This window comes from Cordyceps fumosorosea, assembly GCF_001636725.1.
Source record: "Cordyceps fumosorosea ARSEF 2679 chromosome Unknown scaffold_18, whole genome shotgun sequence".
NCBI classification, from domain to species: domain Eukaryota; kingdom Fungi; phylum Ascomycota; class Sordariomycetes; order Hypocreales; family Cordycipitaceae; genus Cordyceps; species Cordyceps fumosorosea.
The window spans coordinates 523,794-541,093 of record NW_017387318.1 but is presented as its reverse complement, the minus strand read 5'-3'; the positions used below and the strand labels follow the sequence as shown (position 1 = coordinate 541,093).

The 17,300-nt window shown below is 55.5% G+C and overlaps 6 protein-coding genes across 6 annotated transcripts; 3 read left to right on the top strand and 3 right to left on the bottom strand.

Annotated features, from left to right (window-relative positions):
• Positions 1–381: 381 nt before the first annotated feature.
• On the top strand, positions 382–1,088 carry ISF_06853 (Acyl-CoA N-acyltransferase; the record flags this gene model as incomplete). The annotated part of the gene is made up of 2 exons (XM_018850457.1): positions 382–802; positions 862–1,088. The coding sequence occupies 2 exons, from the start codon at positions 382–384 to the stop codon at positions 1,086–1,088; spliced, it is 648 nt and encodes a 215-aa protein (XP_018702497.1).
• A 3,254-nt stretch (positions 1,089–4,342) lies between these two features.
• ISF_06852 (DUF221 domain-containing protein) lies at positions 4,343–7,170 on the top strand (the record flags this gene model as incomplete). The annotated part of the gene is made up of 3 exons (XM_018850456.1): positions 4,343–4,433; positions 4,502–4,628; positions 4,698–7,170. The coding sequence occupies 3 exons, from the start codon at positions 4,343–4,345 to the stop codon at positions 7,168–7,170; spliced, it is 2,691 nt and encodes an 896-aa protein (XP_018702496.1).
• Positions 7,171–8,828: 1,658 nt separating this feature from the next.
• ISF_06851 (hypothetical protein) lies at positions 8,829–10,032 on the top strand (the record flags this gene model as incomplete). The annotated part of the gene is made up of 2 exons (XM_018850455.1): positions 8,829–9,009; positions 9,077–10,032. The coding sequence occupies 2 exons, from the start codon at positions 8,829–8,831 to the stop codon at positions 10,030–10,032; spliced, it is 1,137 nt and encodes a 378-aa protein (XP_018702495.1).
• A 206-nt stretch (positions 10,033–10,238) lies between these two features.
• On the bottom strand, positions 10,239–12,011 carry ISF_06850 (family S53 protease-like protein; the record flags this gene model as incomplete). The annotated part of the gene is made up of 1 exon (XM_018850454.1): positions 10,239–12,011. One exon carries the CDS (start codon positions 12,009–12,011, stop codon positions 10,239–10,241), a length of 1,773 nt encoding a protein of 590 aa, XP_018702494.1.
• A 2,270-nt stretch (positions 12,012–14,281) lies between these two features.
• ISF_06849 (Metallophosphoesterase) lies at positions 14,282–14,893 on the bottom strand (the record flags this gene model as incomplete). The annotated part of the gene is made up of 1 exon (XM_018850453.1): positions 14,282–14,893. The coding sequence occupies one exon, from the start codon at positions 14,891–14,893 to the stop codon at positions 14,282–14,284; it is 612 nt and encodes a 203-aa protein (XP_018702493.1).
• A 624-nt stretch (positions 14,894–15,517) lies between these two features.
• Positions 15,518–16,003, bottom strand: ISF_06848 (hypothetical protein; the record flags this gene model as incomplete). The annotated part of the gene is made up of 1 exon (XM_018850452.1): positions 15,518–16,003. One exon carries the CDS (start codon positions 16,001–16,003, stop codon positions 15,518–15,520), a length of 486 nt encoding a protein of 161 aa, XP_018702492.1.
• Between the last annotated feature and the right edge of the window lie 1,297 nt (positions 16,004–17,300).

Here is a 17,300-nt window from a genome sequence, read left to right as displayed (position 1 = left end):
ACATTTGTGACTGTATGTCGTTGCTCCGTCGCTTCTCTGGGCGACGGCATTGGTATCCGAGACCGCTTGAGATGCATGTACTTGATGCATGGTAGTACGAAAAGTCCTCCGTAGCAAGAGATGGATAAAAACCCACCGCTTAGAGCCAAGGGGACGATGATTATTTTCATCCTGCATTGCCTGTACACCAACAGACGATCACTGCGCCCGCCTGTCGTCTCCACTCTGGAGGGCGCGCCCAAACGAGTGACTCGATTTGGAGCTGGAGCCCTCAGTTAGTTAAGAGCCAGGTGCCCTTGCGTCATCCCACCCCCAAAAGTAGACATCGTTCACAGGATAAGCATCCAGAATTGCGCTGTACCCAAGATTTCTGAGAAGATAATGCCTCTACAAATGCGAGTGGCCACCGAGGCCGACACAGACGCCATCGCACGTCTAGCCAGAGCTGCGTTTGACCCTGCCACTGATGCCATCGCTCGGAACCTCTTTCCGAAGAGGCTGCGGCCGGCGGTGCCTGCGCCTGAGGACCCTGCCATCGCGTGGCGGCGCACGCGCAAGGGAATCAAAATGCAGACGGAGCGCATCCTGCTAATGGTGGTGACGGACGACGCGCTCGACGGTCAGGTCGTTGGCTTCTCTATGTGGGAGGAGCCGCTGCCCGAGGGCCAGGCGGGCGAGTCTATGACTAAAAGCGTCGTGCCGTGCGAGACGCTGGATGAGGATGCGTTCCGGGAGTTGCGGCGGGCGAGCGAGGTGGCGACGATAGACTTTCTCGGCAAGGACGGCTCCAAGCACATGTGGTGTAAGTGCTCGACGAAGTGTCTGCTGCTGGTGAATGAGGCGGTGACTGACGAGGAGCAGATCTTGACTACCTGGGGGTCGACCCAGGACATCAACGCAGAGGAATCGGCAAGATGTTGCTTAATTGGGGCTTGGATAAGGCACAGAAGCAGAACAGGGACGTATATTTGATTGCAACGCCGGCTGGAATTCCGCTATACCAGGCAGCTGGATTTGAAGACCTGGGCTCGTTTATGTTGTTTGACACACCACATAACGGCATGATTAAGAGGCGGGCGGCACCATAAGTAGGCTGAGGCGGTTCATTAGATGGCAACATACACATGCGGTAGAGTTCCACGTATAGGTAGATCTAGAGATATGGCTAGCTTGTAATAAGCATTTCGCGTTGTCCTATTGCTGTGCGACTGAGTGAATCGTATACTGATTTGGTTGGTAGCTGTTCCAAGAGGGGTTGAGGGCGCCTCTTGTGCCTCGAGCAATCTCGGGTTAGAGCTAGTGAGGCAAGGCAATAAGCTTGAGGAAAACGTAAACGAATCACCAACAGAGCTAGACCCGTCTAAGTGCCCATGTAGCCGAAGAAGGGACGGAACAGGTACGGACCTTGAGCAGTCGGTTTCGGACAGAAAACAAAGCCCAAAGATGTGGTGATGTCATGATCAACCGAAGTTGATGAGTGCTGGCTGCTTCTGCATGAACAAGGTTTGGAGCCTTTCCACGCCAAGCCTGACGCGAAGGATGCAAGATCCTGGCGGCCTATCAGTTCCGAGGTCGTGGACTAGCATCGTTAGGTCGGACGCTGGCGATCAAAGCAACAATTGTGGCCCACAGTCCACACGGAGACAACTCTTTCATCACTAACAGATGTGCAGCCGATACGTTGTTGTCCTGTGCGTGGTTGCAGGGACGGATCGACAGCCACCAAAGACTTTACTCTCCACTCTGACGAATCTCGCGACCCCATCTTTTTCACCTTGGTTCTCTGGTGCGAGATTGATGACTCGAGGTATGGTGGGAGCGCAGCCATGACGACGACAGGCTTTTACTAGCCTTGGAATGGGAGCATGTAGCTCACAGGCGCATGTCAAAGTGTTTGGAGGATTAGTTCATAAATGAAGACGGAGACGATGGTGTATGGTTGTCTGGCAATGGTTAGCTGTGGTGCAGCACCGAGAAAGTGATATCCGTATCAAGGAAGTATCACGAGGATCAGAGGGGTGGTTAGCGGGTTCGAAAATATTGGCTGCGATTGAGTGCGTTCGGAACAGGGGACGTCGTCTGGAGCCAATTTGGTAGCCACAGCGCCCAGCCAGTCGGGTCTGGCGAGCCGAGGGTTGATGGATGGTGCTGCAGGATGGTGGCGTCGAGGCGTTGAAGAAGAGGGTGGGCTGGACGAGAAGAAGGGAGGATGGCAAAAATGAGACTGCATGAATGGTAACTACTAAGTTGAGCTCAGATGCTGGAGTTCAACGGGATGAGAATGAAAGCCAAGCAAACGGGCTGGCGGCTGGGAGTTGTTGCCAGCTGGCAGTACTTTGCAATAATGTTTGGCCAGGCATTGAAAGTGCCAGGTGCCAGGTGCCAGGTGGAGGCTTGCCAGCTGTATTGATGTGGCAGTGTGAAAGTGGCGCTGCAACACCAGCCCAGCTGGTCAGGGATATGGGCAAAGGCCAGGCGACGAGTCAAGACTCAGGAGGGAGGCATCCGCAGTCAAGAATATTGGGAGTGCTACCATATCTATCAGGTAATGCAATGGTTCTATGGTGATGGCAGCTATAATAGCAATAATAAAGAATTGTGATGGCGTGTATATGGATTTTTATTTATATTTGTTTATATTTATTTTATACATGGAACGAGGCCAGCACAAACGCACGCATTACGATCAACTGGCCTCTGAGGCCATTCTGCTCCGAGGTGGGGCGTTTTGCTCTCGCAGTTCGTCCCGAAAATACAGGGGGTGACGGAGGCAGGGGGGCCATCACCACCCCGGCGCTGGTTCCTCGGACACAGAGAGGCTTTGCTAGCGGCCGAAACGAGGGAGCATAGGGGAAATTTTTTAAAATTGCACGTGGAGACGAGAGGTAAGAGCGCAGACAGGAAGTCTAGAGCAGACAAAAAGAGAAGGGAAGGAGAATATGCTCCAGTAAGGAGAATTCTGATAGTGATGGTGACGCTGCTTGGGATGCCAAGTTTTGCAACATGCAGCATCGTAGTAAGAGGCCATGACGCAGTTGACGCAAAGTTGTTGTTGCAGCTGGGTTCGATGTTGCTAGGAAAGGCATGCCGCGCTGGCGTGGCTGGAATGCCGGTGGATCTTGGTTGCTGAATTGGCGGCGGACACTGTGCCGGCCTGACAATCCGGGCGATGGACACGCGGGCGAGACAAGCAATGCAGACCGCAAGTTTGTACGTAGTAATTGTTTTCCTTCTACACTCTGCCTCGTTTTGGAGGGTAGTATTCTTGACTCGATTTTTCCGCAAGGAAACGCAGTCCCCCTGGTCATACATACGCCAGGTCGCACTGTACATCGAGGACCCTTGCGCTGTGCCAATATCTCGCTACTGCAAGCCTCCTGTGCGTTCCAGCGTGTCAGGCCTCTGGCTCACTCACATGGGAAACAAGACAAGCGGCAGGGCAGCAGCAACAGAGAATATGAGATGCAGAGCTCAGCTCCTCTTGTCTGCCGGTCCCCACTTTGACCCACCTCCAGATCGGCATCCACCTCAATATCCAACTACAGGCCCACCAAGTCGAGCCCTCCTTATGAGTATTACTGGTATCTCGGCCGCTACCAGCCGCTACTTGTTGTCCACGACTTGGTTGCCTAAGCACATTGACTGTCCTCCACTGGAGCGCTAACAGTAGCGTCAAAGCTGCACCCCAGCCCAAGACAATGACTTATTACGTCTTTGACCCAGTCCTGACCCAATGTACCTCTTGCTAGTACGCCGACGCGTATGGATGGACAGCCCACATATTGATAGCTGCTCAAGCTTGCATGATGGGCCCAGCTTCCTTGTTAATTTCCCTTGCGCCTGATCGCTTCCCCCATGTGCCTCCAAAACGATCGATTCTTTTTAATGCTGCCAGCGCCAGCTTCAGCTTCTCGTGTCTCATAATTCGTTTTTGTCCTCCCAATCGCCTAGCCCGTGGACACAACTGTCTCGTCCTGCTGCTGTTTGCAGTAACCACAAGCGCACCTGTGTAAACAAAGCGTCCCATCGCTGGCAACAACAAGGCCACACACACACCTCTTGGAGATTTGCTAGCTGCAAACTCAAATCTCCCCCCATACGCGCTGCTCGTGTCTCGCGTAGATACTACGACGACTAGTACGGGTATTAACAGAGACAAAACCCCTCCGGCTCGCCCACACGGACAGCCGTTTGGCTTTCCCTTTTAACCTTTCTACGCCAATCGCGACAGCTCAGCTACCCAGCTATCGTCCATCGTAGGCCCTCGCTACTCGAAGCCAAATCCGAGCCACTTTCAACCGCCGTCTAGTCGCTGCACGAAGCAGTCGACAATTCATCAGCTATGGGCGCCTTCATTAGCTGGATTCAGAAGGCTCTCGCCAGTGATCCCAACCAGGGATCCAGCCAGTCAACTTCGTCGTCTTCGCTTTCGGGTGCGTCATCTCTCTGCCTCGCCGCCAGCGGCTGCACTACACTCTTCCTACTGACAATTCTCTCCTAGGCATGATTTCGACGCTAGTGCCTGTGCTACTGCTTTCTGCAGTCTACTTTATCATCTGGCTCATCGCCAGACGTTCGCAGACGCGCTTTTACGAACCGAGAGCATATCTCGGTTCACTACGGCCGTAGTAAGTACAAACAACGGCGGAACATCATGCACTCACGACCGAATCACGCGGCTAATTTCACACCTCCAGCGAACGGTCGCCTGCCCTCCCCAATGGCTGGTTCAATTGGATCGGTCCTTTCTGGAGACTTCCCGACGAGACAGCTCTGCGCCACCAGAGCCTCGATGCCTATCTCTTCATCCGCTACCTCAAAGTTTGCGCCACCATCGCCTTCGTCAGCCTGTGCATCACTTGGCCGATCCTGTTCCCCGTCAACGCGACCGGTGGCGGCGGCCAGTCCGAGCTCGATATTCTCTCCTTCAGCAATGTTGACTCCACGACCCACAAGAACTACTACTACGCTCACTGCTTTGTCGGCTGGGTCGTCTATGGCTTCATCATGTATGTGATTACGCGCGAGCTCATCTACTACATCAACATCCGCAACGCCTTTTTCAACCACCCCAACTATGCTCGCCGCATTTCCGCTCGCACTGTTCTCTTCACCAATGTCCCCAAGGAATACCTCGACGAGACACGTCTGGAGGCCATGTACCCTGGCGCCATCCATAACCTCTGGATCGCTGGCGATGTTAAGGAGCTCGAGGAGGAAGTCAACAAGCGAGACGAGACCGCTCTCAAGCTCGAAAAGGGCGAGGTTGCCCTCATCAAGGCCGTCAATAAGGCTCGCGCCAAGGAACTGAAGAAGAAGGGCGGCAACACCGAGGAGCAGGCCGCAGTCACCCGCGACGCCGAGACTGGTAACATTGCCTCCCGCTGGGTTCCCGACAAGAAGCGCCCCTCTCACCGTCTTGGCTTCCTCGGCCTCATTGGCAAGAAGGTCGACACCATCGAGTGGGGCCGTTCCGAGCTGAAGGAGAGCATCCCCAAGGTCCAGGCCGCCCAAGACCAGTACCTCGCCGGAAACTACACCAAGGTCCCCGCCGTCTTCATCGAGTTCAACACCCAGCGCCAGGCTCAGGATGCCTACCAGAGCGTCAGCCACCACACTGCCCTTCACATGGAGCCCAAGGCGATTGGCGTTCAGCCCCAGGATGTCATCTGGAAGTCTCTCGGTCTACCCTGGTGGCAACTCGTCATTCGTCGCTATGCCGTCTACGCTGCCGTCACTGCTCTCATTATCTTTTGGGCTATTCCTGTTGCCATTATCGGTGTCATCTCGTCCGTCGACACTATCAAGTCTCTTCCTGGCCTGCACTGGATCGGTGACATCCCCCCGGTTATCCTCGGTGTCGTCTCCAACCTCCTGCCCTCGGTCGCTCTCGCTATCCTCATGTCTCTCGTGCCCGTTTTCATGCGTGGATTCTCTCACCTGGCTGGCGCGAAGACTAACACGGAGGCTGAGCTCTTCACCCAGCAGTCGTACTTTATCTTCCAGGTCATTCAGGTTTTCCTTGTCCGCACCATGACCAATGCCTTTGCCGACTCCATCGTCCAGATTGCCAAGGACACGTCCCAGATCCTTCCTGCCCTCGCCACGAACATTCCCAAGTCTTCCAACTTTTACATTTCGTATTTCATCGTCCAAGGCCTGACTATTGCCATCGGCACCCTCACCCAGGTTGTCGGACTGTTTATCTTCAAGCTTCTCTACAAGTACCTCTCTGGCACCCCGCGTGCCCTCTTCCAGAAGTGGACCAGTCTTGCCGGCGTTCTCTGGGGCAGCATCCTTCCCGTCTACACTAACATTGTCGTGATTGGCATTACCTACTCGGTTATTGCCCCTCTGATGCTGTTCTGGTCCAGCCTCGGTCTTTTCCTCTTCTACCTTGCCTACCGCTACAACCTGATCTTTGTCAGCGAGACCACTGTAGACACCAAGGGTCTCATCTACCCCCGTGCCCTCAAGCAGCTCTTTGTCGGCGTGTACCTGGGCGAGGTTTGCATCTTTGCCCTCTTCGTTCTCGCTAAGACCGCTGGTCCTGCCGTCCTGATGGGCATCTTCGTTTTCTTTACTATCCTGTACAACATTACGCTCCTCAAAACCTTTGGCCCTCTGTTGCATGGTATTCCCACCAGCCTGGAGGCCGAGCATCACCTCAGCGCCGGCCACCTCGGCACTGCTGGCACGGACGCCGCCATTGACGCCAAGAAGACCGAGGCGGCCGAAAACGGTGCCAATCGTGCTTCCGCCAACAACGGTACCAACGGTGCCCACGCCAACGGCAGCTCTGCCGCCGCGCATCCTGCCGCCGCCACCGCCAAGCCCAAGGGCAACATCTTCCAGCGCTTCTTCAAGCCTTGGATCTACTCCGACTACCACGTGCTCCAGAAGCTTATCCCCGCGAATGACTACGACGTGAACGAGGAGCTCTCCCCCGAGGCGGCCGCGCAGGCGTACCTGCCCCCGGCCGCCTACAAGCAGGTCCCCAGCCTCTGGATTCCCGAGGATATCGCTGGTGTGTCCAAGCAGGAGGTTGCCGAGACCTCCAAGGTCATCCCCATCTCCGACCACGGCTGCACCCTCGACGAAAAGGGCAAGATGCACTGGGACGAGGAGAACGCGCGTCCTCCCATTTACTCGGAGAAGCCCGAGTATTAAGGGATGAGTTGACGGACGTGTGTGTAATGTTTTTTTGATACCCGTGTGCTACCAGGCGCATCCTTAGCCCCTAGCTTGTCTGCCGAGGCTGTACGGTGCGTAAACGAATTGCCTGTACATTTTTGTTTGCAATGGAGCCCATAACGACAAAAAGGATTTTGCTGGATATTTGATTCGTGTCTCATGCTTTGATGCTTATGGGGAAGAAAGATCAATGTTTTGAAAGACTGGGTAACGCGAGCTTTGCTTATTGTATCTCGAAATATTGGTAGTTATTAAAGACATAATGTAATGACTGTTATCATCCTTCATTTGCAAAGTGTCATCTGGGTTTCAGCCAGTCAAACATTCGCTCAAGACAGTACACGTTTATTCTTGTAGAATAGGGAACATTTGAACTCGGATTGATCCTTGATAACATAATTGCTTTCACCAACATCTCAGTTGCTTTGTACCAGCAAGCTCCTTTACCCACCCCATACTCATGCAGCATTTGAATAGCGCCGTACTGTTTTCCCCAACATTCTGCCATAAGCGGATAAGATCAGGCTGGAAAGGGGACAAGATCGGATGCGATCCGAGCCCGACTGTAGCGGTCCAAGATCGCACAAAGGCAGCCAACCGGGCCTTTTTTTTTTTTCCAATCTCACGCTGCATAACAGCTCTGCCTCAGGAACCCCCCATTCGCGGATCCGCACCATTGCCAGTAAAACTCTGTCGATCCATGCATACAGACATTGCCACGGGGACTTGCATATTGTGTGGTCTGATTTAACGAAAAGGTACGTCTTATCTGGGGCTCGGAGATTCGCCTCCTGTGGTTGTGATGCGCAACCCCGGCAATGTTCCCGGCTACATAACATAGCAGATGCGTTGCCTGGAGGGACGACACGAGCCAATCTGCTTCGCGCAAATTCGAAATACAATCAGAATTTCTCTACAGCATGCCAAATATACAAAAAGCTCCGGACTCTTGACGAATACTTTCTCGCCACGCAGGCCTTGCCACACGCAGCGCAGTTGGGCGACCAAGAACCAGCTCGCTCACCTTTCCCACCCAATCAAAGGATCAGCGAACTGGCATTGGCGGTTTTTTTTCGTCTTTCTGGAGATTAAATTTCTTACATGCAGATACACTGCATGCCTTTCCTGCATGCTTCCGTTGCCTTTTCTTCGGTTTTTGCCTTTGGAGGCAAGGGTTTGGGTAGAGGTGACACTGGGCGCCGACAGCTGCTGGGACGACCCGGACATGTATCTGGGACTTTGCCTTCTGGAACAACGTTGTTCTCGAATCCGGTAATACGAGAACAGAGTAAGCCGGTAGAGCACGGATTGCCGCTGCGGTCTTCCCGGAGTCTAGATGACGGGAAGAGGTTGGACGAGCCTCACGCTGGACGCAAAGTCCGGAGCGCGCCGTTGTAAGAAGGCAACCGGAGAGTCAGCGCTCACTATAAATGAGTTCGCTATCCTCCTTACAAGTTGAAGTATACACGCAAGATTAAGGAAATCGGCCGAATCTTTTGACTGTGGCCTCTACCGCTCTTTTCCGGGGTACCATCTCATTCATCTAATGTGCGTCTTAGCATCGGGAACCGACATATCTCTATCCCACCGTTTTTTTCTAACATCAGGCCAGGCCCAAGCGAGTCCAAGGCAGGATGCCTGGAAGCTCGGAATACTCCGAACTCTTTACCTCCCTTAAAGATCTCCTAAGCAAGGATGACGGGAAGAACATCATCATCATCGCCGTCGGCAGCGGTCGGTGCGTCGAAGAGCTAGAGCGCACCTGCGCGGAGCTCTTCAAAGAGTCCTGGCACCGAAAGCTCCGGTTTTGGAAGGGTACGCCGTCTCTAGTTTTCTCCCCCCCTCTCTCTTTCCGATCCGCTGACCTTTCAACAACGAGCAGGTCGTCCGCGGCCGCCGGTATACTTTTGCACCCCCCGAAACCTCCCCTCCGCGCTGCACTCTGCCGAGTCCCTCTGCCGCGAGCGCCGCCGCCACCGCGAGCGCAGCGTCGCCGTCGTCGCCAGCCGCGCCGTCCGCTCGCTGGACCTGCGCGTCGGGCAGCAAGTCCGCTCCCTCGCCGTCCTCGGCGCCAAGCCGGCGCAGACCACCGCCGCACCACCGCCGTCCCCCACACTTGGCAGCCGCCATCCCGCTTCGCGCAACTTGACGCTCCGCGAGTCGTCGAGCTTCTGCAACGTGCCGCTCGCCGAGTGGCGTCGCCGCCAGCCCTCCGGATACAGCCTTCTCACCGGCCCGGGCGTGCTTGTCGAGGCCGGCACGGCCGCGGCCAAGCGCTGGTCCTCCACGCCGTCGTCGTCGGTGGCGTCGCCGCTGGCGTATGGAGAGGAGGAGACGGGGGAGGAGAGGAGGCGCGGCGCGATCAGGAAGCACCTGGAGGCGATGGAGCGACGAGCGGCGAGCGGCAGGGGGCCGCGAGGGTGGAGGGCTCCCGCGGCGGCGATCCTGGGCGTGCTCGCGGGGGGCGCTGCCAAGGGCGCAGTAGTAGCAGCAGCAACCGATGCTGATGGGCTCACGTTCCGCGACGACGACAAGGAGGAGGGGGGTGCGATGGCGCCCGGCGGCGTCGGCATGAAGGAGACGCTGGTGGCGGCCGGGTTCGGGCTCGCGGCGGGGACGACGGCGGCGGCGCTGCTCGTGTATGTCGTCCCGTGGGAGGCCTTCTTCGGACACCTCCGCGGGCTGCTAGCTAGCTGGTGGGCGTGGATCTGCGACCTGTTCTCGCGCCTGCAGGACGCGGTGCGGTCGTTTCGGGCGCGGGTGGAGGAGGTGCGCCGGGGAGGCCGGAAGGTGGTGAGGATGAAACGAGGAGGTGCTCGGTCTTCTGGCTCACGGTAGCTGGTATTCTTCGGGTACGATCTGGAGGATCTTGTTGGATGGTCATGCTGTGCTGAACGAATAGATTGATAATGTTGTTATTTACTGACTGGTTTTAACTGATGGGAACTAACCAAGTGGCTTTTAAGTGATTGGAATTGCACCAAGTATACTAAACAAGAGCTACATAGAACTCTGAGAATGTACACAAAACGACACCACCACGCTCAAAGCTTCCCAAGCGCCTGCCGCAGCGCCGCAAAGTTCATCGAACCCAGCCCCGTCGCCGCGTCCCAGCCCTCCGTGGCCGGGAAGCCCGCCTCGCCGCATCCCTTGCTGCTTCCTCCGACCACGTCCCGCAGGGCCGCGCGCACCTCCTTGTTCCCGTACAGCGCCGGGTTCACGAATCCCAGCGGGCCTTTGCCCAGCGTCTGTCTGTAGTCATTGACCAGCGCCAGCAGCGAAGCCCACGCCGGCGTCGACGCCGACGTCCCGTACGCCTGGATCTTCTCCCCGTTCTGCACAATGTCCCAGTTGACGCCGACGAGGCTCACATCCGGGATACCCCGGCCGCCTTCACTAAACTTGTCGTCATACTCCGCCGGCAGGCTCTCAGCATACCCCGCCGCGTCGGCTTTTTGGTAGTCTGGCGCGGACCAGTACCGCGAGAAGCCGCCGCCGGTGGCGCCGTTCAAGGGGAACGCGGCGGCCGCCTCGCCGCCGGAGGAGGTGAACTGGGTGGACCCGACGGCGGTGACGTACGGGCAGGAGGCGGGAAAGGTTGGCACGTAGCCGTCGGGGCACGAGTCCTGGGGGAAGAGCCCGGAGACGCCAAAGTCGCCGGAGCAGAAGAGCACGGTGACGCCGCGCGCGCCGGCCTTCATGAACTCGCCACAAATACGGTCCTTGTAGCTGGAAGGGAACCCGGGCTCGTTGCCGAGGTACGAGCTGGAGATGACCGGTGGCGGGTCGGCCGCCGCGTTGATCCACTGGCCCAGGCTGACCAGTTGGTCGCCAAAGTACTGGTTCGGCTGCGCCTGGTTGTTCGGCCCGACCATCAGGTACGTCACCGCCGACGGGTACCCGACCGACAGCGCAATCTGCGTGTCCAGGTTGCCCTCGAGCGTGGCGTTGCGCTCGTTGTTCGGGCGGGCGTTGTCGCCGACGGTGACATCCGTAAAGTCGTTGCCGCGGCCTTTGGGGAAGAAGCGCTTCAGGAACTCGGCGGCGTCGGCGTGGCTGGCGGAAAAGTCGAGGAAGCCGGTGACGGCGAGGCTCTGGGTGCCGTTGCCGGCGTAGTCGACGTTGTAGTAGTTGTTGATGCAGTCGGGGGTCACGTCGTCGGGGCAGGCGTTGCCGACGGCACGGTTGGACAGCGGCGCGGAGGCGATGACGCCTTCCTTGGGGCCAAACTCGCTGTGGAAGACGGTGGTCGGCTGGATGGTGTCGATGTGGTCGTGAAGCATCTGAGGCACCGAGTATTCGAGCGCGCGCGCGGCGACAACCGTGCCGGCCTCGCTGCCGCTGCCGCTGCCGCTGCCGCTGCCGCTGCCGCCGTGGAACAGGCTGTACTTGGTCTGCAGCAGCGACTCGGCCTTGCTGACGGGCACATCGAACGAGATCCAGTCCGGGGAGGACTGCCGGACCGCGTCGCCGGTGATGCCGTGCGCCGCCAGCCACAGCTTCACCAGGCTCGTGGTGAGGGTCGAGGGCGCGGTGTGCTTCTGGACTTCCTCCTTGGACAGCCACTTGCCGTAGTTGGGGCTGCTGGGGTTGGAGATGTCGAGTAGCTTCTTCTCCAGGCCGGCCATGTCATTCTGCTTGAGACCAATCTGCATGTTGAGAACGGCCTCGGCGGGAGCGTCGCCCTGGGCGACCCAGCCGGAGGCAGGGGCGGTCAGCTTCTCAAATATGGACAGTGGCCCAAGATCCTGGAGAGGGGAGGCATGGGCGATGGCGAGGAGCGCGGCAAGGAGCGCGGCTGGCTTGAAGCCAACCATGATGGCTAAAGTGGTGGTGTCCACTGTCGGGCAACCTATAGACAGCTTGAAGATGATCTACGCCTCGTCTTCATGCACGAGGATCTTCACCCCTATTGATATATGAACTTTTAGCTACCAACACATGTAAATTCTCGCGTCGTCGATTCACGTCTATAATCATTCCAGCGCTCTTCCGCGCTCCAGGGTAAAGTGAGACCCCGGATCTCACCATCGGACCTAATGTGAGACCTTCTTCCTATTAGGTCCGATGAGACCTTCCTAGATGGGATAGATTTACCCGGGCCCCAGTTCCATCTCGACTCACTACTGGTAAGATACATACCTGGACGGGGTTAATGGGCTGTTAGCGAGGTAAAATGCTCTCCGCTGAGTGAGCAGTTGTCTTGTTGCTTATCGCACCGCAGCACCCGCCGTCGAGGGGAACCTGCCATGGAATGCACCCAGAATGATCGAGACCCTGGAGAAACCCTGCCCGCTCAGATACCCATGTTGTCGAGATGCAAGCCAAAGATTACATGCTGGAAATTCCAGAGAATGAACAAGTTGCGGTGCTGTATGTCTTTCAAGAGCACATACCTGCATAGGTCTCAAACCACCTCCTTGTTGGTCCCAGCCAGCAGAATCGCACAGGCTTCACCAACGCCGGCTTATCATGGACAGACTTGTTCCCTCATCCCCACAGTTGTGTACCTGATGTACCTGTACCTGGCTTGTTGGATACAGTACGACGGAGATAAAATTGGTAGAGACTAGAGTTGGCTAGAGTCATGGACCGACTGATGGACCTGCACGATTTGCTAGTAGCGCCCATCTAGCAATTGCACTAGACAAACTCTCCTTCCCTTTCTGCTAGTAGGTGGTAAGGCGATTTGTGAAATTGGTCATGCGATTTGATACCCAGTCATTTGAGCCCAGCGGGATGGGTGAAAACTCCGACTTGCTCTGGTAAAGCAACCCCTGAGCGCATCTCGCACTACCTCCCTAGAAGCCGCAAAGGCGGCTATTCCGGACGCACCGTTATAGCAGCATTCTATGATGGTGATTGGAGTCACGAAGTCCTCCCTTCAAAGTAGGTCACAGTACTGCAGCGACTCCAGATCAGCCAAGAACGCCACCAAGATCCAAGCCCCCCCGGGAGGCTTTGAGATTCGGTCAAGACGGCGGAGTAGAAGAGTAAGCTGGCAGTGGGGCCAATTGCCGATGACGCAGCAAAAGAAGGCTATCTTGGCAAGATTCGGCGTACTTTGTTCATCGTGGGGTGCGGTAGATGCATTCAAGCCATGGCAGGATGCTGAATACATGGTACGCCCTCTTGTAGTTATCAATCAACTACCGAACAGCCAAACAACCATGCCAGATAAGAACCAGCCAATCGAAGAGTTTACCAGTTAAAACTTTCATCTCGCAGTTTGTAATTATATATTTACAACCAATTAATGTATCTTACTATATAATCAGCGCCAACTCAACTCGCGACCAAGAAGTATGCTAACGTTTCCCTAATACCCAGAATTACCTTCCCGAATGGTGCATCAGCCCAGGTCAAAATTTCCGACCTGTACTCAACACTAGTATTGAACTCTGGTGTCACGAGTTATCTCGAATCATTGTTCGACAGCATTGCACAGTTTGAATCGTCAGATCGCCTCGTGGTGAGACCGCGCATGAACCCTAACACACTAGGCCAGCTGGCAAGACCCCGTCGGATGCGTTTACGAAATGATTTTTAAATTTATTACCATCAAGTATGTACAATTTTTCAAAATTCTTCCATGTTGGCACCGCCTAGTCCTTAAATTCAACAGTTACTCGCTCCCGCTTCCTCTTCGTTTCCGTGGCTCAGGCTGAGACCACTCAGACCCGTCACCCTCCGATGCACGCTTCCCTGCTCTCCTCTTCCCAGCGCCGCTGCCGGACTCAGTCGCGTCAGCATGATCTCGGTGTCCCGCAGGTGACGCTTCTGATAGAGCAGTATTATGGTCCAAAGGTAGCATGACATCCACAACCCACGGCAGCTGAAGATCCCCACCCACCTCGCCCTTGATGGACGCATTCACAAACAGTGTCTTGCCAGCATCGCTCTCTTTGATGCTGCTCGCGGTGCAGTACCCCTGTGCCTCGTACCTTTCCCGTTTCTCCCTTTTGTCTTCTACCTCCTCTGGGCCGTCAAACTTGCTCTCCACAAGCGTGCTCAGCTGCTCGACGACCCGCGAGGCCGAGTTGTCAATGTCCGTGAGGAACGACGGGCTCTCGCTCAGCTTTCCCCTTCACGCGACCATCTTGGCGCCCCATCCCTCGTGGATGTGGCCGAAGCCGTGAATCTGCGGCCTCACCCTGGCCACGGCCGCGAAGAGAAACGGACACCCGGCCCGCTCCCGGCTATCAGTGCGGTCCAAGACGCCACGCGGCGGTCCGTGAGTGACGACGACGTCGGTCCCGTCCTCGATGGCGAAGTCGCGGCCCTGGCTCGGGTGGTACTGGAAGCCCCAGTCGCCCAGCGACGGCGTGTAGGGGCTGGCATAGACGCGCAGCCTACCGCCGTTTTGCAGCGTGAAGTCGTGCGTGCCCTCATTCAACAGGTGGATGCCATGCTTCTTATCATCGAGGAGCAGCTGACTGGCTTCCTCGAACTCGCCGTAAACCTTCTTGACCAGCTTCGGCTCGAGCGGTGGTTTTATCGCCTGCAACTTCTTCCTGAAGATTGGCGTGTCCAGAGTGAAGTCGTGGTTCCCAGCGATGACTAGCTTCAGCGGCGCGTTTATTCTGCGCAGCAGCACGATCGTGGTCCGGAATTCTTCCAACTTGGACTCTTCCGTCAAGTCTCCGGCGTGGATGCACACGTCAACGTGTTTCGGAGGGATTCTTCCCTCGAGCGCCATACCGTGTGTGTCTGACAGCATCATGATGGATGTCTTGACGGATTTGCAAGGTGTCATCGCACCAGTTTGGGCAGACATCTCGCTCCGAGGGCAATCTTCTTTTGCAGATGATCAGTTCCTGAGAGAGGCGGAAGACCGCCTTTAAATTCTTGGAACTGCGCGACGTAGCGCGTCATTGAGTTTGCATTCACACTTACGGCCCCGGTCGGCCAGTTAGTAAAATGGTGAGGAAGAGATGAACCATAACCCTACTTTTTCTAGAAGAAGATACTTATGTTTGGGTTTTGTAGGGCTGAACTAGAGATGGCATAACTCAGCTTTGGGGCATAAACATCTACTCAGGTGACATGTTCTGTATTTTCTGACGCTTCTGAGAAACAAGACTCGATACTAAATTTTTCTTCGCCGTCTTATCGGCAAGAGATAAATCCTTCCGTCTCACACAGTAGTACAGTAGGGCCCTTTCCAGTTGCGAGAACGACGTCATCTCCATCAAGAATAAAAGTATCGTATTATCGTTGCAGGTGCATTCCACCAATGAAACAGTATGTATATAACTGTATATAAGACAGACAGGAGAGATGAAGGAGATGGAGTAGACGAGATAAATAAAAGATTTGTCTCTTATTTGTTGCAGGCTGGGTTCTCCCCGCTGGCGCAGCTGGCCAGTCCCTTGCCGATGCCGTTCATCATGTTGCTGGCGCCCTTTGCCAGGTGACCAGCCGCGTTGGCCGCGCCCTGAACATCGTCGCCGACCTGCTGCGCCATGTCTTTGACGCCGTCCGTCACCTGCTGCGCGGCTCCCTGCACTTCCTGGCCGACCCGTTGCGCGGCGCCCTGCACCTCCTGGCCGGCCTTTTGCACCATGACCTGCGCGTCGCCGACGGCCTTGTCGGCGCCCTTGCCGGCCTGCACCACGGCGTTGGAGAGCATCTCGCCGCCGTGCTCGAGCATGTTGCCGGCGTTGTTGGCCATGGTCTGGATCCCGTCGCCGAGTCGCTGGGTGCCGTCGCTGATGGCACCGCGGGCGTTGACGGCCTCGACGGGAGCGCCGGAGACGCCGCCGGAGACGGCGAGGAGGAGGGTTGCGAGAGAAGTAGTGAATCTCATGTTGAATATTAAAATGCAAGTTCTTAAAGAAAGAATTGAAATGAATGGGGTGTATGTAAAGGAATGACAGGCAATTAAATTCCAGAAAGGACGGCGGATCGTGCATAGGGCTCGGGGTTTTATGTACTTGACGCGGCCCATGCTACAAAATTACAACAACTCCCCCATACGACTGCAACGCATAGAGTAGCATCTACACGGACTTTTCGGTGGTGCTTGAGCCGCCTCGGGATTAATGGATCCATCTGGATATGAGATGGATGAGGCTCAGGCGATAAGAGAAGGGAGGCCAGTTTCAAGTTCCGGTAATAAGGTTCAGGTACGGACGGCCGCGCTCAGTCTCACGACGGACCACAATGTTACAACCTGGAGTCACATCTGAGCGGACCTCATCTATTTATTATCTGCTCGGTCGCCAGACTAGGACTGATTGTGGTAAGAGTCTGCGAGCTCGCTTGCCGGCGACTGGTGGCCGCCCGCATTCATACCGCCCCGTCAGACAAAGCAAAGGGTCATTTATTGCCTTTTTTTTCTCTGCGGCTTTGTTTGGAGGGAACTTCGGCGTCGAAATGCTCCATATCACGGCTGCCAAGAGGCTGTGCCGAGAACAATGGAGTCAGTGCGCGGGGGGGAGAGGACTGCGCCAGAAGCATGAAAATGATATTGCGACGTGGTTCTGAGAGAATCAGGTCATAATTTTATAAGATATATAAGATTAAGCATTAGCCTCGGCTTGATGTTTCGAGAGTTGTTGGCGAACTTCTAGAATTGAGCGGTGGTGAAAGAGTTTGTCCGAGAGTTACTGATTAATAATTGCCAAGCCCCAGCTGCAAACTTGCCAGCTCACCCTCGGCTTTGGTCACCGTTATGATTCCCTCGTTTACTATAATTAGATACTTTCAGTCTGCTCAAGTTCTATGTGTGGGAAGATTTCACAGCCTGTCGCTGTTGGCGCCTGGAGAGCGGCTACCAAGCCAATGCAATTACTACTACGTACTAGCAATCACTCCCAAGTACTTAGTAGTAATTAGTGGAAAATCTGCAAGGCTAATATTGAACCATTTTGGTTTTTATCTACTTGCTGTAGCAGGTTATTATACCGCTTCCTGTCTCAAACGTATGGCGACAGTGGCCACAGCAACGTGGCTATCACGGTGTCAGGATGCCACGCCACAGTTCTTCATCGGAAAAATCCTTGACTAGGTAATACCAGAATCTCGGATTTCCCAACTAGCTCGAAGATCACGCCCCCTGGTAGTGTCTTGCAGAATTACGAGCAAGGTTCATAGTGCTCTGG